The 21635-nt window shown below is 54.8% G+C and overlaps 2 protein-coding genes across 2 annotated transcripts in view; both read left to right on the top strand.

Annotated features, from left to right (window-relative positions):
* ELL (elongation factor for RNA polymerase II) overlaps window positions 1-15117 on the top strand; it is a 56948-nt gene extending 41831 nt beyond the window's left edge. The window contains exons 6-12 of the mRNA XM_039867887.1: window positions 1875-1999; window positions 5832-5928; window positions 7284-7758; window positions 10994-11060; window positions 11306-11477; window positions 12430-12474; window positions 13082-15117. Coding sequence (XP_039723821.1) covers window positions 1875-1999; window positions 5832-5928; window positions 7284-7758; window positions 10994-11060; window positions 11306-11477; window positions 12430-12474; window positions 13082-13198 — 1098 coding nt within the window. The 3' untranslated portion in view covers window positions 13199-15117. The remainder of the gene's footprint in view (window positions 1-1874; window positions 2000-5831; window positions 5929-7283; window positions 7759-10993; window positions 11061-11305; window positions 11478-12429; window positions 12475-13081) is intronic.
* A 130-nt stretch (window positions 15118-15247) lies between these two features.
* On the top strand, window positions 15248-21461 carry ISYNA1 (inositol-3-phosphate synthase 1). The gene is made up of 12 exons (XM_039867888.1): window positions 15248-15390; window positions 15618-18355; window positions 18456-18584; window positions 18692-18853; window positions 19142-19274; window positions 19366-19559; window positions 19803-19952; window positions 20033-20248; window positions 20359-20523; window positions 20609-20722; window positions 20798-21015; window positions 21150-21461. The coding sequence occupies exons 3-12, from the start codon at window positions 18465-18467 to the stop codon at window positions 21346-21348; spliced, it is 1671 nt and encodes a 556-aa protein (XP_039723822.1). The 5' UTR covers window positions 15248-15390; window positions 15618-18355; window positions 18456-18464; the 3' UTR covers window positions 21349-21461.
* Window positions 21462-21635: the final 174 nt, after the last annotated feature.

The raw sequence follows: 21635 nt of genomic DNA, 5'->3' as shown, positions 1-21635 counted from the left end.
GAGATAGGCCTGTAATGATATGAACTTTCCTCTTAGGACCGCTTTTGCCATGTTCCGAACGTTTCGATATGTTGTACTATCATAATCATTCGTTTCTGTGTATCTCTTGATCTCTCTTTTAATTTCTTCCCTGACCCAGTTATTCTTTAGTAGCATGTTGTTTAATCTCCACGTATTTGTGGTTTTTCCTGATTTATTTTTGCAGTTGATCTCTAGTTTCAAAGCATTATGATCAGAGAATATAGTTGGTATGATTTCAACCCTCTTATATTTGTTGAGGCTATTTCTGTGTCCCAGTATGTGGTCGATTCTTGAGAATGTTCCATGTGCACTAGAGAAGAATGTATAAGCAGCTGTTTGGGGATGGAAGGCTCTGTGTATGTCAATTATGTCCACTTGGTCTAATGTGTCATTTAAGGATGTTATTTACTTACTGATTTTCTGTTTGGATGATCTGTCCATATTCGACAGTGGGGTATTTAGATCCCCTACTATGAAAGTGTTTTGGTCTGTTTCTCTCTTTAGTTCTGTTAATAATTGCTTTACACATTTCAGGGCTCCCTGATTGGGAGCATAGATATTAATAAGTGTTATGTCTTCTTGGTGCATGATTCTCTTTATCATTATGAAGTGTCCCTCTGTATCTTTCTTTACCTTTTTTATTTTTGAAGTCTGTTTCATCCGATATTAGTACCGCTACTCTCGGTTTTCTCTAAATGCTATTTGCTTGAAATATCATTTTCCACCTTTTCACTTTGAGTCTGTATTTGTCTTTGGAGCTGAGATGTGTCTCCTGGAGGCAGCATATGGTTGGGTTTTGTGTTTTGATCCATTCTGCAACTCTGTGCCTTTTTATTGGTGAGTTCAGTCCGTTTACATTTAGTGTGATTATTGAAATATGAGGTCTTATAGCTATTTTATCTTTTGCTTTCTGGTAGCTCGGTGTTTCCACTGCTTCTTTGTCCTTGTGTTTCTGTTTTCTTTATTTTGGTTGGCTTTTGTGGGTTTTGCCTCTAGTTCTTTTTGTTTTATGTTATATACTTCAGTTCTGAATCTTCGATGTGTGGTTACCATTATGAATATGAAAAGGATAGTTATATATATGTATATACACACACAAACACACACACACAGTTGTTCATTTTATTCTGCGTGTGTAAGGCAGATGTTTTAAATCCATGTTTGTAAACCATATTGAAGACTAACTTATTCTCTGTTAACCAATGGAAGGAGAGCTGGCTGGTGTGGGCTCAGTCTGGCCCCTGGAGGCAGCCCCAACCTCAGCCTACTCTGCTGCAGGAGCTGCAAATCCAAGAGTGAATGTCTTTGTCCATTCACGCTCCTGTACTCCCATGGACTGGGCGAATCAAACAAAAGACATTACTGCTTACAGTTCTGGAGTCTGGAAGTCTAAGATCAAGGTGCTTGCAGAATGGGTACCTGGTTAGGTTCCTTTTCCTGGTTCATAGGCAACATCTTTTCATGGTGTCCTCACATGGTAGAAGAGGCCTCTGGCATCTCTTTGATAAAGGCACTAATACCATTCATGAGGGCTCCACTCTCATGACCTAATCATCTCCCAAAGGTGCCCCACCTCCAAATACCATCGCATTGGGGGTTAAGATTTAATGTGAACTTTGGGGGAACACACACATTCAGTCCATAGCCGTGGGAGGTTGGTACGGTTTATAGATGACAGTCCCCCTCTTTGGAGCCAGCGTGGCCCCCAGCAGCTGTAAGATGTGTGCATCTGGACCTGGTACAAGGGAGCTGGGGGCGGGATGCTGTCCTCTTCCCTTCCAGGTCTGTCTGCCTTCCTTCATGCCCTCTCCCCCTTGGGCTTCCCACAAGGTGACGGTGGCTCTCTGTTGTAGGTGGCCAATGTGAATGCTAAGGACGGCACGTGCACACTGAAGGACTGTGTGTATAAAGATGTGCAGAAGGACTGGCCTGGCTACTCAGAGGGAGACCAGCAGCTGCTAAAGCGCATGCTTGTTCGGTAAGGCCGTTTCCCCTGGGCCTGGGGCAGATCTTATCTCCAGGATGCTGGGGTGGCCTCACCTGGTCCCAAGACCTCGGGGCTAAGAGCAGGGTGGTAGGGTCCATGGGGATTCTAGCCATTTTCCCCACAGCCTAGGTACCCCACCTTGGTCTTCAACTTGGGGAAAACCTAGCCTTGCCCCCACCCCCGTAGGGTTGGGGGAATATGTTACTGTTACATACACCAGAGTGCCCCACAGAGGCCTCAGTCCACCCAGACTGTTCCCGCTGCCCCTCCCTACCCGTGAAGCTTCTACCTGTGACTTGCTCTGTCCCCATGGGCCTCTCTTGCTGGAGCTTCCTTCTTAGAACCATTAAAGAACCTGAAGTACAAAAACAAAGCTTTTTGCAGTCCTAAGCAGTGTTAATTAAATGCATTCCTTCTAGGGTTAATTGAGACTAGAGGTCAGAGTGGTTTAGGAGGCTCTGAGAGGAGTGAGTATGGGGCCTGCCTAGGCCAACAACTAATGCTTCTGATACATGCCTGACCTAGGAGCCGGCTGATCGCTAATTAGTCTTTAAGTGATTTCTCAGGGACTTGGAGATCTTTGTGAGGGTTTTTTTTTTTTAAGTTCAGCTGTTTAAAGCATTAATTACATCTGGAAAGCAGAACTGAGTTGGGACCACTCTGTGTGAATCCCAGGTTCCTCCTCAGCCCTGGGGGACACTCATTCCTGAGCCACCAGGCCTGAGGTCCCTGCTCTGGCTGTCTGAGGTCTCTGGGTGTTGGGTAGCTGGGGGCAGGGGGTGGTGGTGGTGATCTCTGCAGAAGATGCGTCCGACCCGGTATCCCCTCTCTGGGGGTCTTCTGTTTTCCTAGTTAAACATGTCGAGTTGGCACTGTCCCCTTCTGTAGGTGTTTTCATCCATCACACAATTTTGGGCAAAAGGTCCAGTGTTGAAATGGTTGATTTCCCCCACCCAGCTGCTTTGTGGTGGCAAGGGGCACTCAAGAGGCACAGTGAGGCTGTTCCTGTCCATCTATCCTTAGAATCTCTCAGCAGCTTTCTGAGTTCTCGGACCGCAGGGTCTTGGCCTCACTGATTTCCAGGGAAGGGATGTGGCCAAAAGCGAATAGCTTGTGTGTATGTTTGTACACAAGTGTGTGTGCACATGTCTGTGGTAGGAAACAGTGCTCAGAGGTTCACCACCCGGCCCAGTGCATGTCCACATGGACAGTATAGCAGGTGATGTAGGGCGGGAGCTGCGGCCCTCACATTCTGAAAACTCGCTAGTCCTTCTTCCTGTCAGTGGGCAGTGGTGAAAAGGCCTCGCTGCCCTTTCTCATGCTTCCTCTAATTCTAACACAGGGTACTGCACTCCTAGACTCTTCTTTGGCTTCTCCCAGTCTGTGTTTTTCTTGGCCATCATTTCTAGTTCCCAAGAGTCCTTCTTGTTGTCTTTTTGTAGCATCATATTATTGAGATATAGTTCACTTAATACAAGTCACCCATGTGAAGTGTACACTCAATGGTATTCACAGTGTTGCTCAACCATCGTCTCTATCTAATTTCAGAACATTTTTGTCACCTCAAAGGAGACTCTCTTCATCATTATCAGTCACTCCCCCATTGCCTTCCCTTTGGCAACCACTACTCTGCTTTCTGTCTCTATGGATTTGCCTCTTCTAGACATTTATATATGGGATCATACACCATGTGGCCTTTTGTGTTTGGTCTTTCACTCAGTGCAGTGTTTTCAGGGTTCATCCAGATTATAGCGTGTGTTAATGCTTTATTATTTTTTATGGCTAAATAATATTCTGTTGTGTGGATGGACCTCATTTTGTTTATTCATTCATCACTTGATGGACACCTGGGTTCTTTCCACCTCTTTGCCGTTGTGACTAGTGCTGCCATGAACATTTGTGTCCAAGGATTTGTGTGGATGTGGATTTTCAGTTCTCAAACACATACTGGTTGTTGAGCTATGTGGTAATTGTGTTTAACTTTTTGGAAAACCGCTAAACTCTTCCTTAGTGACTGCACCATTTTACATTCCTGCCAGCAGGGCATAAAGGTTCCAACTTCTCCACATCCTCGCCAACACTTATTTTCTCTGTGTGTGTGTGTGTGTGTGTGTGTTGAGTCTACCCATCCTAGTGGGAGTGAAGTAGTATCTCATTGTGGTTTTGATTTGCATTTCCCTGGTGAATAGCGGTGTTGAGTACCTTCTCATGTGCTTATTGGCCAATTTGTATGTCTTCTTTGGAGAGATGTCTATGCTTATTGGCCAATTTGTATGTCTTCTTTGGAGAGATGTCTATATGTCTTCTTTGGAGAGATGGTACTGCCTTTGTCTTTCTGAAGATAGTAAGACTGGTGTTTTTGTTGTTGAGTTAAAGTTTTCATCCTCTTACAGTCTCTCTTCTCTTTTAAATGCATTTTTCTGTCTATTTTGCATCTGACATTTGTTGCCTGGAAGTACCCCGCTCCCCAGGTCTTTCCTCTGGATGGCTCTGCTCCCTCAGGGGGGCCCCTTTGTTTCCTTTTCTCCAGAGACCACATGTCTGTTTCTCCTGTTGTTTGGGTGTGGCCCAGGCAACCTCCCAGTGCCCGGAGAAGGCCTGTGCTCCTCTCCTGGACATGCTATGGACTCTGTAGCAGATCAGGACCCAGAGCAGGGCTGCTCGGGGACCCCTCTTCTGAGGTATCTGAGGCTCCAACCCCCAGGTCATGGGGTTCTGTAGCCTGGGACTTGGTTTTCTTGGATTCTATAGGACAGTCACCACCTGTACTTCTGTTTTAGTGTTAAATGTTGTCACTCTCTTGTTCCCTTTCCTCTTCATGCCTTTTTACTGGTGGCTTAAAAAAGAGTAGATGGAAATGCCTGTCCTTGGTTTTCTGTCTTTAACAAGAGCTCTTGTGGCTTCCATGTGGCTGGACAGCAAACCTGTTTCCCCTTGGCCATGGGGACCATGTTGCCCTAGTCACTGCGTGCATGTTTTGGGCACCTTTCCTGTGGCTGTCCTTGCATTTTGGGCAGTGGACAGCAGCAGTGGTTTGGAATGTAGCCATTTGGTCTGGGAGTCAGACTTGCTCATTGCTGGTTGGAGCAGTTCAGACCCGGCCCCTGAGTCCCCAGACCTCAGCCTCTCTGCAGTGCGTGGAAGGCCCTCAGCACCACACACAATCCGGCGTCTTTATCAGGGCCTCTCTTTGCCCATCAAATGTTGGTGTGTCTTTCTTCTTATCTCTGGCTGCATTGTTTTGCTTAGGTCTAGGCAGGCCAGTGGATGCCTCTGCCGTCCACAAGTAGGTGCTGTGGCCTGGGCTCCCAGGAAGGCGGGTGCTGAATCTGAGAGGCCTTCCTGTCACAGACCAGGTCATCTCAGTTCTAGTCAACATTCTCTAAAGTTTCTGCAATGAGCGTCATTATTAGGATGAACAGTTGAGGGACCAGTGCCTCAGTGAGCCCAGATTTCAAGGGACAGACCTTGAGTGTTTGGTCATTTTACATGGTTCCCTGGTCTCCATGGTAATGGGGGTCTAGGTGGTCAACTTTGACCCTTCTCTGGGCACAGGACACTTTGTGGAGCAGTCCTCTGGGCAGTGAGGCCGAGGCTGCAGGGCAGCTGTGGATGAACCCGAACGGGATATGCTCCGGCTGCTCTGCCTGCCAGGCTCTAGTGTACCCAGCATGCTCACCCTCTCTGATTCAGCGGGGTGGTGGCCCCTCCCTGAATCACTGGTCAAGGGTGGGACAGCGTGATGTCAATGCAGAGACAGATGAGCCTGGATGCGCCCCGAGAAGTGCTGCAGCAAGCCCCCACCTACCCTGCTTCTCCGCAGGAAGCTATGCCAGCCACAGAGCACAGGCGGCCTCCCTGGAGACCCTGCTGCTGCCAGCCCCCCAGATGAGCATGGGAGTTCAGCCTCACCCCCACAGGTAAGAGCAATGGGTGGAGGTGCTGGTGGAGGAGGGCAGGTTTAACCCAGAGCCAAATGGGCCTGACCCAACCTTGATGCTTAGGTAGCCCATTGGGCCCTTGGCTCAGGGCTGGGATGTTTTCTTCAACCAGTGAGCAGATGCCTGGCTTCCCCTAGGCCTGGGGCCTGGGCCCAGGACCTGGGTGCATCTCCCTTGGACATTTGTGGGTGGTGCGGCTGAGGGAGGGCAGGCACTGGACTGCCCTGAGCTTCATGCTTTCTCTGTACCTGGGTCTGCTGCCTCTTAGGGTTGTAGTGAGGGTTCTGTAAAATCCTGTATGCTAGCTGCAGGATAAGACGGTGCCCAGTGTGGTCCCGTGAGCGGTGGTCACTGTCATTGAAGTCAGTAGTCAGGGAGGGCACTGGGAGTGGGAGAAACTTACCTGGCTCTGGCTAGGGTGGTCTTTGGCTATGCGCCCCCTCACCATTGCTTGAGCTTTTTGGTAAAAGCTATTCCCACCTACCTGCATGCTCTGACTTGTGAGTCCCACATTCAGGCCCTTTTCCTCCCTCCTCCTTGAGCTCTTCCTTCTCTTCCCTCTTCTTCCTCCTCCTCCTCCCTATTCCTCCCCTCCTCCTCCCTCCTCCTCCTCTGTCACCCTCATCTCCCACTTCTTCAACCTGAAGCACCCAGTCCATATTCATGGCCCTGAGGCCTCCTTGTGGGAAGGCTGGGTCCATATACACCCTGGTTATGGGGCCTAATTTCACCCACACTCCACTGTGGCTCCTTGGTCCTAGGCCTGCCGTCCACCATCTTTCTTTCTTTATTTGCTTCCCTGGGTCAGGGCCACCTGGTCCAATGCTGGGTCCCCTCCTATGATCTGGCCTTGCCTCACATGCCTCAGTCTAATCATCTGTGAAATGGGGATAAGACCTAGACCATGTCATAGAGCTTCTGTCTGATCCAAGTAGTCACGGATCTGGTGTGATGGGTCCCGGTCTGTGGGGATGCCCAGTGTCCCTCAGACTTGGCTCTGTCACTATCCCCATAATCTGGGGTAGCTACTGAGCACAGCAGTATTTAAGACCAGTCCATGAAGATGATTGAGGCGGTCCACTGATGACCTGGCTGCCCTTCCTTCTGCACAGTCCTTGCGGGAGGCACCAAGGGCCTGGTTGGCAGGACTGCAGGAGTCTCCAGTGCCCCCACTGTCCAGAGTGGGCCTTGCAGGTGGGGACTAGATTTCCTCCAGGCCTGGGCTGCCTGCCGGCTCAGCTTAGGTCTGCACATTGCTTCTGAGCCACTCCCCAGGGGATACCAGCCACTCCAGATACAGTTTCCCCTCTAAAATGGTCTCTTTTCCTTCACAGAAACGGCCTCAGCCTCCTGATTTCATCGACCCCTTGGTCAACAAGAAACCCCGGATATCGCACTTCACCCAGAGAGCTCAGCCCACGGTCAATGGGAAGCTGACTGTGCCCCATGGCCGTGAGGCCCTACTGCCCACCCCAGGCCCACTGGTCGGCATGGACACCCACTTGCCCCCACGGCTGGAGCCCCCAAGGGCACACGACCCTCTGGCTGATGTCAGTAATGACCTGGGCCACAGTGGCCGGGACTGCGAGCACGGGGAAGTGGCCACCTCAGCCCCTGCCCCATGCCTCAGCCTTCCCCTGCTGACAGACTGTTCCCAGACCAGCAGGCCCCATGGCAGCTCGTCTCGGGGCAAGTCCAAGAAGAAGTCCAAGAAGCACAAGGACAAGGAGAGGGCAGCTGGGGACAGGCATCAGTCCCGGGCACCTGACCTTGTGCCTGGTTCCCTTGGAGCCCCACCAATTGCCCCAGGTAGGTGCCAAGAGGCAGGCCTGGGACAGACTCAGCAGGAGGGCGCTGTCAGGAGCTTGAACACCAGCTCCACATCTTGCCAAGGGGGCTGCACTACCCCACACTTCCCCGTTGTTGGCTCACCCTGCATATTCAGCCTCTCTGCACACTGTTTTCTCACACAGGGTATCTATAAATGCCCCGACAGTCTCGGCGCTGGAGACTCCTACTGTCCTGCGTGCTCCAGGCCAGCGCTGGGGGCTAGAGACACAGGTCTGACCAAGATAAGACCTGCGGAGGGGCAATGCATGTGGAGAGGAACAAGTTCCAGGCACAGAGACTGAGAGGGGCAAGGTGGAGCCAGGGCCTTTTGGACTCAGGGGAGGCTGTGGGGATGGCCTGGCAGGAGAGGGGCAGCACCGGTACTGCTATGGGCCTCTTGTGGCCTGAGAAGCCTGTGGGAAAAGTGTGGTAAGCGCTGAAACAAGGTCATGCAGCAGGCGGGGGAGCTGAAAGTTGAGGGATCTTGGGTCTCAGCAGCAGAATGGGGGGTGCAAGGCCAACCAGGGCTGGATACCAAGCAGGAGGACCTCTCTGGGGCCCAGGGATCCTGGAGGGGCATGTGAATAGGCTGGGCTGGTGGCGGGGCTGGGGTAGTTACCTCCAGAGCCTGGGCCATCCTGAGTTCACAGCCCCAGGCACCTGAGCTGAGCACCCTATGTGGCTGTGAACTTAATTTGATCAGCATATAGCAACAAAATCATGGCCCCACTTAGTCACATGCAAACCCAGGCTTGTCACCTGCCACTACTCCGATCATTTCCCCAGGCAGGGTCCTGAACAAGGGGCATTCCTGGGAGGGCAGAGCTGCCTTCTCCTTAAGGCTTTTTAAGGAGCTACCCTCCAGAAAGGCTGTGCCAGCCCCTCCCTGTGGTTGGAGGGCAGGTCCTAGTGGACACAGATGATCAGTCCTCTGGGTTTCTCTCAGCCCTGCTGTTCCACTGGGCTTCCCAGCATCTGGCAGGCAGATTGGGAGAAAGTGGCCTGGTTCCCTGACTTACTTCTTTGATCCCATCTCGCCTTGGGAGACAGGCCCTGACCAACCTGGCTGGGCAGCATGTTCTATCCCAAACAGTACAAGTGAGACCCTTGTTCCCCTGGCAGGGTCCTGGGAAAGTTGAACATGGGCCAGGAAGGTGCAGCCCAAGCTGGCCTCGTGATGCATAGGGCTCACATTCTGCCTGATGCAAGTCTGCCTTGCCTGGCAGCTTGTCCCCAGTCCCCAAGCTGAGGTGAGCAAATGAGTTGTAGAATCAGGCATTATCAAAGAGTAGACACCTCCGGGAGGAGGAAAAGTGTGGCGGAGTTCCAAAATCTGCGTTTTAACCTACATTGTGAAGGCAGCTCAAATGATAACAATAGCAAAGCTCCTCAGAGCCCACCCAGAGCCTTCCTCACCCTGTGCTGCTCTGCAGCTCTTTCTGGGGAGTGTGCTGCGCTCTGAGCATGCAGGCAAATATAAGTGGGAACCACCCACCTCTTTTAACAATGGCATTGTTCTCTGGCACAGGCCCCTCCTCCACACTCACTGGGGAAGCTTCCAGGCCAGCACCTGAGGAAGCTTCTTACATCTGTTTAACTCACACTTCTGCATGGCACTGTCTCCTAGTCTGACCTTGCTGTCCCAGCCCTCCCCATTGATCGCCTCTGTCCGTGATAGGTGTGGTGGCCTCCACCTGTGGGACAGGTGGCTCTGTTCAGCCAGCCCTAGTCCCATAGCTCCAACTCTTACCTCCCAAGCCCCACCCCGCCATCTTTATCATCCTATACTGCAAGCTACTCTTGAGTCCTGTGCTGCCCCTTTCCCCACCTCTTATTTAGGCTGTAGACCACTCTTGTGGCCTCAGGGTCCCTTTCTCGGCAGGCTGGCACGGGGGTTTGGGCTCAGCTCAGGCCCACTGACCCCTATGAGCAGAGTGGGACGGCACTCTGGGGCCTGCAGCTTGAACTCAAAAATGCATCCCTATATCCCTTGCCCTTGAGAGGCACAGGGGAAGCTAGTGGAGTGATGGGGGGCTATGAAGGGGACAGATGGAGTTGGGGGAGAGGAGCAGCCATAGTGGGTATTGCCAGTGAGCCTGAGGCCCCATGGCAGAAACCACTTGGCTGGTGCAGGGGAGGCCAAGTGATGGCTGTGCAGAGTGCTTTAGCAGGAGCAGGGGCCTCAGAGGTTTGTCACAGGGCAGACCCCAAAGGTGTCTTGAGTGCCAGATTGATCCAACCCTGTGCCTCAACACAGAACATCCCAGGAGACCTGCCTTGTGCTGGGCATGTATCATGGGAGTGTGGACTAAACCCTCACATACGTGTTCAATGGGCTTCAGCCCAGGGAGACCACAACCTCATTAAAGACAACACACCCAGGTTCGGGAGGGGTTGTGCTCCATCCACTGGTGGGAACCCCACAGTGCAGGACAGCCTTACACCCAGATGCTGCAACCTAAGTGTGAAACTAGAGAGGGCTTGGCAAACGTGATGGGCTAGGGGGCTGCCCCCTCGCTGAGGATATGCTACAAAATAAAACCGCTTCTATGTTGGGAAAAGCCATCTGGAAGAAGCTGGGAGGGAGGAGTAGAAAACACTAGTTTGTAGTTTTCAGTTGAGTATGATCTGGGCAGGCCTTGGCCCCGTGTCCTTGAACCCCACCACAAGGACAGCCTGGAATGTATCCCTTCGAGACTCCAACCCAGCCCTGTTCTGGGGCTGCCCTACAGGTCCCAAAATCCCTTGACCAGTGAGAAGAGCAGGAACAACAGGTGGAACTCAGACCACCAATTCCCATTAGCAAGTAGAGATTCTGGCAGGTGCAATGTTTCCCCTGGGCCGACTCTCTCTGTTCTTCAAGGGCAGAAGCCGAACACCACAAGGACTTGGTTAGATGGGGTCGCTTCAGTGTAGTGGCCTTTTATGTACAGTCAGCAGAAGCAGCAAAGCCTCTGGACAGGTCAAGCTCTGGTTGGATTGCTCAGGCTTTGGCTCTGACCTATCCTTTCAGCTACATGCTGAACACATGCCTGTGGTGCTATCTGGGTACTTAGCATTTAAGGGGCTGTTGTTCAGAGACATAGCACACATCACAGAAAGGCCTCGATTCCCCTGGACCCAGCGGGGGCCCCTGAGTGGTGCTTACCTGTCTCTCTGTGTCCTTCAGACAACCAAGTGTGAACCTTTTGCAGATCTCTTTTGTTCTTTGTAGGTTTAAACGGGACCTGCAACAGCTCAAGCATCCCCACGTCAACCTCGGAGACGCCTGACTACTTGCTGTGAGTACTAACTTGAGGCCCCTCCTCTCCCAGGGCCTTGCCCCTGCTGCCCCCTCCCTGCCCTGCACTCAGCAGCAGCAGTTCTAAGCCAAGTCCCTGTGAGCCAGTTGCAAACACCCATCCTGTTCTAGGCCAAGCTCCTGCTTGGGTCAGGCCCTCCCTAAGGTGGGATCAACCATGCGGCCACGGGCACTCTAGCCTCCACAGTGACCCCTGAGCCCTGCCGGCCTCTCTCCTGTTTCCAGAAAATATGCCACCATCTCCTCTTCGGAGCAGCGTCAGAGCTACAAGAACGATTTCAATGCCGAGTACAGCGAGTACCGCGACCTGCACTCCCGCATTGAGCAGATCACACGGCGCTTCACTCAGCTGGACGCCCAGCTCCGGCAACTCTCCCAGGGCTCCGAGGAGTATGAGGTAGGGCCCCCTGCTCACACCTCACCATGAGGGAGACAGGTTTGTTTCTCACAGTCTAGCCTCTGCTCTCCCTGGTGAGGAGGGGCTGTTCCAATATTTCACCCCCTAGTAGCCTGACAGGTAGCCACCCCTTGTTGGTACCCTGCTACTCACATCACAGGACACCTCAGCCCCTGGCCAAGAGGGACAGGGCCAGGCCACACTGTATCCATGGCCCAGCTGTGCTTTCAGAGCCACGGCAGGAGGTGAGAGGGGATGGAGGGTCCCTGTGGAATCTCCACCCATACTAGGAGTCCCTTGTCCTCTGGCCTACAGCACACAGGCTTCCTAGGCCCCCATGTAGGACCATGTAGGAGGGCCTTGGTCACCAGCCCTCAGACACCAGCCTCCTTCTTGATCCACCTTTCGTCTGATCACCAGACTGCAGGGCCAGACCTAATTAATCAGGAGTCAGGGTCTATCTCCTTGGCGGAGGCCACTTTGGTTTCCAGAGGAGATGGATCGTGATTGGAGGAGCGATGAGGGTTCTGAGAGTCTGAAACACACAAGCCCTAAGGATATCCCTATCCTCCTTCCTCCCTGCCAGCATATAGACATGTCCCAGCCTCCCCCTGCAATCCCAGGTGGTCAGGGGCCTCTGTACATAGCCTTGAACAGTGGACAGGCCAACTGAGGTACAAGGGAAGGAGGCCATCTGCATGCTTTTTGCCCCCTCCCACTACCGACTTGTCCTTGAGGCTGGGCCCCTGCACCTTGCCCCCTGGTCTAGCTTCCTCCTCATAGTCTACTGCCCTTCCTCTGTACTTTGGTCAGCTCCCTGCAGGGCCACCCAGAGGTTATTGTCCCCAGGTATGTGGTGATCCACAGGTCACAGGTTATTGGAGAGCACCTTGCTTCATTGGAGCTTCTCACAAGTGAGGGCATTGTTTTCTTTGTTTTTGTTTTCCTCCAGACTACTCGTGGACAGATTTTGCAGGAATATCGCAAAATCAAAAAGGTGAGTCTCCACTCAGCTGTGGAGTGGTGGGGAGCAGCCCCTCTCTGGGCACCCCAGCACCCCTCAGCTGTCCCACTGCTTGGTGGTGCAGCCCCCAAAGTCAAGGAGAGGAAGTGAAGTTCCCACCCTTAGCTGTTAGTCTGAGAGGGACACCCAGCTTCATGGGCTCTGAGCCCTGTCTTTGGGGTACCTGAAAGTCTCCTATGAGGTGGCTCCTGGCTAATGTCCAGTCAAAGCAATGTTAGCTCTCGTTCCTAAAGGCTACTAGCTGTGGGTTCACCATATGTGTGCCTTGCGCGCCAAGTGGTCCCCTGTCAGCTAGGCCCCAGACCATCCTTGAGGCTTCATGCCAATCTCACATCTGACTCTTTCCCTGGCCACAACCCTATTTCTCAGGGCAGGGCCTGGGGCTTGGGAATGATGCCAGCCTAGGACTCTAGCCCAAGACAGAGAAGTGGTCCTTGTCATTGCCTGGTGGGCACTGGCCTGCAGGCAGGAGTGGCGGGAGCCTGAGGCAGCCAGTAGGCTAGCACCTTCACATAGGGCAGTGCCCATTCCAGCCACGCTCCATACGCAGAATGTAGCTCACCCCACCACTCTGTTGCAGACCAACACCAACTACAGCCAGGAAAAGCACCGCTGTGAGTACCTGCACAGCAAGCTGGCCCACATCAAGAGGCTCATCGCTGAATATGACCAGCGGCAGCTGCAGGCTTGGCCCTAGCCCCAGGCCGAAGGGAAGGAGGTCCCCATCCCTGGACTGACCCTTCTGGATGGCGGGAAAGCTGGGGGCGGGGGGAGCTGAAAACGGGAGAAAGATTTATTTAACAAAATAAACACGAAGAAGACACGTTCATCTGAGCCAGCAGATGAACCAGCAATGCCGGCTTTCAGGGGACTCCCTGTAGATTTGGCACCCATAGGTCACAGATCCAAGCAGGACGTCCTACTCCCCAGCCCCCATACCTCCTGAGCAGCCCCCACTCAGGACAGGCTCCCCAGGAAGCCCAGCTCCTCACCAACCACAGTCTGAGGGGCTTCAGCTTCCTCTTGTCAGAACACTTGGCCGGCCTGTCTGCTTTTTCTAGTTTTATACAAAGACAGCCACTTTTAGCTACTGCTCATGAGACTTGAGTCTATTTTTATATGACAGAGAAAGCATCTTTTTTCTAAACCTGTGCCTCCCCTCCTTAGATGCCCAGGGTCTAGACACTGCCCTGTGTCCTTTCTGCAGTATTACAGATGCCATTGGGAAGTTTGGGTGGGAGACCAGCCTTGGTCACGTCTCCCATGCTGGGCTCTGGCCAAGTGCCCAGCCAGGCCATCCAGGTTCTCCAGGCCCAAGCAAGGGTGGGCTCTCTCTGAGGGGGTGTGCAGGGCAGCTCAACCCCCTAGGTCTATTTCAAGAACTCCAGCTGGCCCCCAGAGCAGCTGCTGGAGCCCCCGGGCCTACCCACTATTTCAGGCTCTCAGCTGTTGGGGACACTGGGGTTCTCTGTGCTACAAGCTCACTCTGCAGCAACAGTGCTGGACTTTATTCTGTGGTCTCAATTTCCCCTTTGCTGCTGCTTTTCATGTCGTACTGTTGAGACCTCGCTCCACCCTCAGTCCTCTTGTGGGTTCTGGGGTTGTCTTAGAGCCACCTTGGGGATTGCACTCAGGGAGGGGCTGGGGATTGGTGGAGTCAAGGGGCTCCCCAAGAGCGAGCTCAGAAAAGGCACCCGGTCCACCTGCTCTGGGGGCATGGGCTGCATGGATATCCCAATTGCTGCTTAGTTGCCGTGCCTAGTATAGTGTCCCCCAGAGTGTCGGGGGCTGTGTGTGTGTATGTGCGTGTGCATTTGTGTGTGTGTCCATGTGTGTCCCTGCCAGGGTGTGGTGGGGTCCGAAGTGGGTGCTCAGAATCAGGGCCACATTCAGTGGAGTCGGGGGTGACTGTGAGCTGCAGCCCCACAGGGAGAGCGGCAGTGCCGAGACATGTCTGTGTGTCTAAGCCATGGGGTATCTCCTGATGGCTTCCCAAAGATCAGGCCCCTCATGAATGCCTGCACTGTGCCCACCCCCCAGTCTCTTCCATGAGCCCCGAGGTGCCCGAGCACCAAGGAAGCTCATCCTTCATGTTTCACTAGCAGTTATTTCTCATTTGGGACAGAGTGGACAAGGGCTGAGCAGCCCCTGGTCCCCGAGTTGTGCAGACAACTGTGCACATGAGCAGGCAGACTGGTGACATAGGATCATTTAAGGAGACCCCGGCCCTCTGCCCTGGGAGTCAGTTCAAGGCACTCTCAGTTGAATTTCCTTTTTGTTTTTTTTCTTCCTCTCCTTTTAAGGAATTATGAAGCTAAGAAAAGTTTTGTGCTTTGGGGGTTGATGGACAAAAGTTCTAGCTGATTAAATATGGTCTTAACTTATTGATATTGTTTTTTTTTTTTTCTTTTTAATATTGTACTGTGGAGAAAAACTTTTTTGAGCCATGGAGTTGGTGTTTACAAGAACTTTTCACTTTTGCCAAAATGTTACAATTGAAAGGCATCCACGTCTTCAGTTTCCTAATATTTTCTTAAAAGATCTAGTGTCTCTTTTGTACACTAAACAGATAAATGCTGATTTTTTTCAACCTACAATAAATTTCACTGAACCGAATCCAGCGGCCCTGGCTGCGTGGGTGCGTGTGTGTCTGTCATAGCCCAGGAGCCCTGGTCCTGTGTGGGGGTGGGCCAAGGTCAGACCAGGGTGATGAGCAGGGGCTGGGACCTGGCAGAGAAGGCATCCTGACAAAGCCTTGAATGAGGCTGGCATGTGGAAGCTGACCTGACTGAGGTGCCCAGGAATGAGGCTGGCATGTGGAAGCTGACCTAACTGAGGTGGTGGGCCCTGCAGGTGCCAGGGCAGAAGGCCAAGACTGCCTGGTCACAGGTAGGAATAAGCAGAAACTGGGGAGGTGGGGGCGGTGGGGAGCCACAGTGGGTGTATGAGCAGGGCAGTGTACCTTGCTACTGCAGTATGGATGGGGTGGGCTGAGACAAGCAGTGGTGTCCCCCCACTTCCAGCAGCACCACTTGGGGTGAGGGAAGTGTCCTTATTTCGAGAAATGAGCTGCAACTAATGAAAACAGTAGTAACTTTATTGTTCTTTCCTTCTAGGACAGCACGCTGGGGCATCCCCTGTGCCTCTGATGGGGAAGGGGACGCTGAGACCCAGTGGAGCTCCACAGGCCCAGGATGCCAGTGGGGATGGCCGTCCTTGTCTTGTATTCCAGGTGAGGAGCTGCAGGCAGAGGGCCTGGCCTCCAAGGACAGGATGGGGGTGGGCATTTATTTGGGGAAGGAAAAACAGATAAAGAATAAGACTAGGATTAACAGAGTCCAGGGGTCAGGGCTGTGGGCCTCAGCCTTCCTGGCGGCCCCTAGGCCAGTGGCCTTGGCCCGAGTTCTAAGGCAGCCCAGGAATCCAAGGGGAGCGGGATGTGAGGTCACACAGGCCTGGCAGGGCAGAATGTACCCCCCAATCCCTGCTGGCCTGGCTACAACATTTTTCCAGGGGATAACATCACTCTCCCTACACCCGAGAGCCCAGGCTGACACCTGCCTCCTGTCATGCCTCAGCCTCACCTGCCCCCCCTCCACCAGCCTTGCTTGCAGCCCCCTATGCTGTTTGGCGCCACCCTGGCCACCACCTCTTCAGTGCAGGCAAGCCGCCGCAAGCAGTTCTCTGACCATCCTTCCTGAGCAGAGGAAGCCATGAGTCCAGCCCCCTGGGGGCCTTAAAGGATTTTCTTTCTCACGACCTATGCTGAGGCCAAGGGGCTTGGGGCTACCACTTGCTGGATAATGTCCTTGATTTTCCTCCCACCAATACCCAGATCCCACAGCCCCTCTTGTGTAGCCAGCTTCCTTGGGCACTGGCACTCAGTAGTAATCAAGACCGTTCTGCCCTTGCTCTTAGGAGCCTGCAGTCTGGTGGGGACAGTGGTCTCCAGTTACCAGCTGCCCCAAACAGCACACTCACCCCATATTGCACATTCTCTGCAGTCGCTTTACATCACCAACTGACTGCTAGGAATAGTCCTTTGCAGCTGTCCCCAGCACTGCCCTTCCAGGGAGCCTACCTAGCCCACCATCCTCCTGCTGGCACCTCTCACATGCTGCCTGGGAATGCTGGGGTTCTCCAAGGCTGCATCTTGGGGCCTTTATCCTCTCTGCACACATTCCCGTGATGTCATTTGTGGCCTGGAGGTGCTAGCTCCTTCTATGACCCTCTGATCCAACACCAAGTAGACATCCAACAGTTTAGTTCCCAGTGCTGGTATCACCCCCCACAGGTTAAGCTGCTCTGTCCTACAAGACTGCCCCTCACTTCAGATACCAGCCACAAGTCCCCAGCCAACCATACTTCTGAACAATAAATTGAGGGTTCTGATGACCCCCTCTTAGGTTTGGTAATTTGCTGGAATGGCTCACGCTGCTTAGGAAAATACTGGCTATAAATTGGGGGTTCCGATGACCCCCTCTTAGGTTTGGTAATTTGCTGGAATGGCTCACACTACTTAGGAAAATACTTCCACAGCCAAAGGGAGAAGGTGCAGAGGGCAGAGTGTGGTGACTGGCACAGGGCTTCCATACCCCCTCCAGGTGTGCCACCCTCCCAGCACCTCGAATAAATCACTGGCCTTGGTGTTGAAACTCAATCTCTACCCAGGTACTAGGACAAAACCCAAATACTTATACCATATTCCCTGTCCCCAGCCCTTAGGGTCTGCCCTAGTTCATTCTACCACTTCCCCTCCCCAGCTGCCTTTTTATCTGCTCCTGAACCCACTCCCCCAGATAAGAGATGTCTTTAGACCCCTTCCAGCAGCTACATCCTCCAGACAGCCCTCCCTGAGTTTCCTCTAGCTGGGTGTGCTCCAGTCTACTACCAACTCCCTCACACTGGGGCCCCATGACAGCAAAGCCTGGGGCCAGTCTTGGAGCACCGCCCTCCCTCCCAAAACACACACAGCAAGGCTGGGCCCTGCCCATGTTTCCTGCAAAAAGTTCCCAATGATCCACCTTTTGGGCCCACGCCAGTGGTGGAAATTTTCCAGCCAGAGGAGGCTGCTTGTTTTGGAAAGTTCCTGGGCGAACCACCCCCGCCCTCTGAGTTCCCACGCTCCCTTATCACTGGGTGATAGCAGGGAGCAGTGCTGTGCAGGCCTAGCTTCTCCCTAGATGGCTGCTTGGGCCTTGCCCATCTCCTCTCCCCTCACCACTTAACATCCCCCCTCACCTGGCTCTGCAAGCCCTCCTGCTACAGAGAACGGAGTCCTCCCAGGACCCCGCCATGTGAGCCCTGTCAGGAGGTCAGAATGCCTGGTGGGTGCTAGAAGTGAGAGGGAGAAGCAGTTTGGGCTGGAGGAGCATCTGACTTTGGGGTGCAAGTCCTAGCTCAGTCCTCTGACTGGTTTCCCCTGCAGTATTTAAGCACAGGAGACCTACCATTGTAGGCCCAGCCACCCTGCTAAGTTCCACCTCCTGTCCTGTGTCTGGAGCCTGACACTCACTTTCAGCCTTACTGTCCTCTTTTGTGAAAAGGGAATAAGAGGCCACGCGCTTTAACGGGCTGTGGTGCGAAGTGAATCCACGCGCTCCGTGTACCGTCCGGGGTCTAGGCCACGTGTATGCCGGGGCGCGCTTGGTGGGGCAGGCACGCGATAGCCCGTGGGTCCTGCGCTGAACGGCCTCGAACCCGAGTCCAAGGCCGGTGCGCCGCTCCTCCGGATCCCCTCCCCCAAGCGCAAGCGTAGCAGGAGGCGGAGCAAGGGCGGGGCCGTGGCTCTTTTCTCCGGAGTTCCGGCCCCCGGAGCGATAGCAGCTCGCCTGTTCGAACCGACTCCGCGCCGGTAAGTGGGGCCCCGGGCGCGGTAGGTGTCCAAGAAATGGAAGTCGGCTTGGCCTGGCTCCTCTTTTGTCCCCGCTGACCTGCCAACCCCACGCCCCCAGCTCGCCGCGATGGAGGCTGCAACCAAGTTTGTGGTCGAGAGCCCAGATGTGGTCTACAGCCCCGAGGCCATCGAGGCACAATACGAGTACCGGACGACAAGCGTGAGCCGCGAGGGGGGTGTCCTGAAGGTGAGCAAGGGACCAGGGGGTCGGGGGCTGGGGGACCCAGGGAACCAGGAGAAGATGGGATTGCCCAACGTCTGCAGCCCCAGGCTCACCGCGCCGCCCGCCCCTAGGTGCAGCCCACGTCCACGCGTTTCACCTTCCGGACCGCCCGGCAGGTGCCCCGGCTTGGGGTCATGCTCGTCGGCTGGGGCGGCAACAACGGCTCCACGCTTACTGCTGCGGTGCTGGCCAACCGGCTGCGCCTGTCCTGGCCCACGCGCACCGGTCGCAAGGTGGGCAGGGGGCAGGGGGGTGGGGTGTCGCGCGGAGCACTGAGAAGCCAGGTCTCTGCTGGAGTCCATACATGAGGGGGCGGAGTCTGCGAGGTTGGGTCCTCAGGGAGCGGTTTCACGGGGGTGGAGCCTAAGGTGGGGCAAGCTCCCGGAAGGGACCTCAGGCGGGAAAGTGGCTTCAGCCCTCTCTTGGAGCTAGGAGCTTGGAGCTGAGGCCTCCCACAGCGGGGTGGGGCCCTTCCACTCCACGACCACCCTCATTGTCACTCTGTCCCCCAACATCCCCAGGAGGCCAACTACTACGGCTCACTGACCCAAGCGGGCACCGTTAGCCTGGGCCTGGACACTAAGGGCCAGGAGGTGTTCGTGCCCTTCCACGCGCTGCTGCCCATGGTGTCCCCCGACGACCTCGTGTTCGACGGTGGGCGGAGCCCTGGACCCGGAGTGGGGTGGGAGGCGGTCCCTGGAGGGGACAGCTGCTGAACGGGGCTGAGCCTGAGGGTCTACCCCAGGCTGGGACATATCGTCACTGAACCTGGCTGAGGCGATGCGGCGCGCGCAGGTGCTGGATTGGGGGCTGCAGGAGCAGCTGTGGCCGCACATGGAGGCCCTGCGCCCGCGGCCCTCAGTCTACATCCCAGAGTTCATCGCAGCTAACCAGAGCACGCGTGCTGACAACCTCATTCCTGGCACGCGCGCGCAGCAGGTGTGGCGTGCCCCCTCCCCCGGCCCCCCTTCATAATTCTTTCTGGCCTAGCACTTATTCCCACCTCCGTTTGCCCCTCCCCCTGCCACCTGTTCCCCACATACCCCTGCGTTGTCCCCTTTTGTCCCCATACTCCCATCCTGAGGGTCCCTGTTTGCATCTGGAGAGCTGAGTAGCCCAGGCCTCCACAGGTCAGGGTGCTTGTACAACCTCCACCACACCACCCCGCCTCCCCTCCCTTAGCTGGAGCAGATCCGCAAGGACATCTGTGACTTCCGGTCCCGCGAGGGGCTGGACAAAATCATTGTGCTATGGACGGCGAACACAGAACGCTTCTGCGAATTGGTTCCAGGCCTCAATGACACCGCTGAGAACCTGCTGCGTACTATCCAGGTGGGTGTGCTCCAAGGTGGAGCCGGGTCAGGGCCAGCCCCAAAGGAATCCCTCTGCTTACTGTCCACCTGTGCCCACAGCTGGGCCTGGAGGTGTCGCCCTCCACTCTCTTCGCTGTGGCCAGCATCTTGGAGGGCTGCGCCTTCCTCAATGGGTCGCCACAGAACACCCTGGTGCCGGGAGTGCTCGAGCTTGCTTGGCAGCGCCGAGTCTTTGTGGGTGGAGACGATTTCAAGTCAGGTCAGACCAAGGTCAAGTCAGTGCTTGTAGACTTCCTTATCGGCTCTGGCCTAAAGGTGCGTGGGCCTGGGGGCGGTATGTGGCTCAGGGCAGGGTGGGGGGTTGAACCCGAGCCTGGCTTGTGTTGTGGGGCCTGCAGCATCCGTGAGGCCCCATGTTCCCGCAGACCATGTCCATTGTGAGCTACAACCACCTGGGCAACAATGACGGGCGGAACTTGTCAGCGCCGCCACAATTCCGCTCCAAGGAAGTGTCCAAGAGCAGCGTGGTGGACGACATGGTGCAGAGCAACCCGGTGCTTTATGCACCCGGCGAGGAGCCCAACCACTGTGTGCGTGGGGCGCAGGAACAGGGATCCAGGGAGGGAGCAACCTGCAGAGGAGGGCAGACTCATGTGACTCTGTGCCATCCCCTAGGTGGTCATCAAGTATGTGCCATATGTGGGCGACAGCAAGCGTGCGCTTGATGAGTACACGTCGGAGCTGATGCTGGGTGGCACTAACACACTGGTGTTGCACAACACCTGCGAGGTGTGGGGCGCTTGGGGGCAGGAGTGGGGGCCCCCCTTTACTGTCCCACCATCGCCTGACCCGCTGGCCCTGCAGGACTCACTCCTGGCCGCGCCCATCATGCTGGACCTGGCGCTGCTGACGGAGCTGTGCCAGCGCGTAAGCTTCTGCACTGATGCCGACCCAGAGCCACAGGGCTTCCATCCCGTGCTGTCACTGCTCGGCTTCCTCTTCAAGGCGCCACTTGTGCCACCAGGCAGTCCAGTAGTCAATGCGCTCTTCCGCCAGCGCAGCTGCATTGAGAACATCCTCAGGTGTGCCCCCCCAGGGATCCCTACCCTTTGGTCTTATGCCCACTCAACGGGGGCTGTGCATGGGGCTTAGGAATTGGAGGCTGCCAGGGCACTGGCCATGGGGTCTTTCCCTGAGCCCTGACCTGTCCCCCCAGGGCCTGTTTGGGGCTTCCGCCACAGAACCACATGTTTCTGGAGCACAAGATGGAGCGCCCAGGGCTCAAGTGGGTCGGGCACGTGGCTGCTGCTTGCCCTGTGTCTTGCAAGAAACCAGCGCCAGCAGCCCCAAACGGCTATACCAGTGACACCAATGGGCACTCGCAGGCTGAGGCACCCCTGACGCCCACCACCTGAGGTGGTGGCCACAATGGCTCCCTACAACTCCTGCCTCCATTATCCCTCAGGACCCACCCACTCTTTCAGACCCCTACCCTCAGACAATAAAGCCATCACCACTGTTAGGCACACCTGTGGGTTCTTGATGCCTTTCACCTAACCCTAACCACCCAGTAGTTTTTCACCTGGTAGACTCAACCTACCCTTCGTAACTCTTGTCCCAACCCTCAGGGACCTTCCAGAACCCCTGGGGCTTTTGCCTAATCCCAGCCCTGAAGATGAGGCTGAGACCCAGGGTGGAGGGT

This window comes from Pteropus medius, unplaced genomic scaffold (genome assembly GCF_902729225.1).
Source record: "Pteropus medius unplaced genomic scaffold, Ma_sr-lr_union100, whole genome shotgun sequence".
Lineage (NCBI taxonomy): Eukaryota > Metazoa > Chordata > Mammalia > Chiroptera > Pteropodidae > Pteropus > Pteropus medius.
This window is presented reverse-complemented; position numbering and strand designations above follow the sequence as displayed.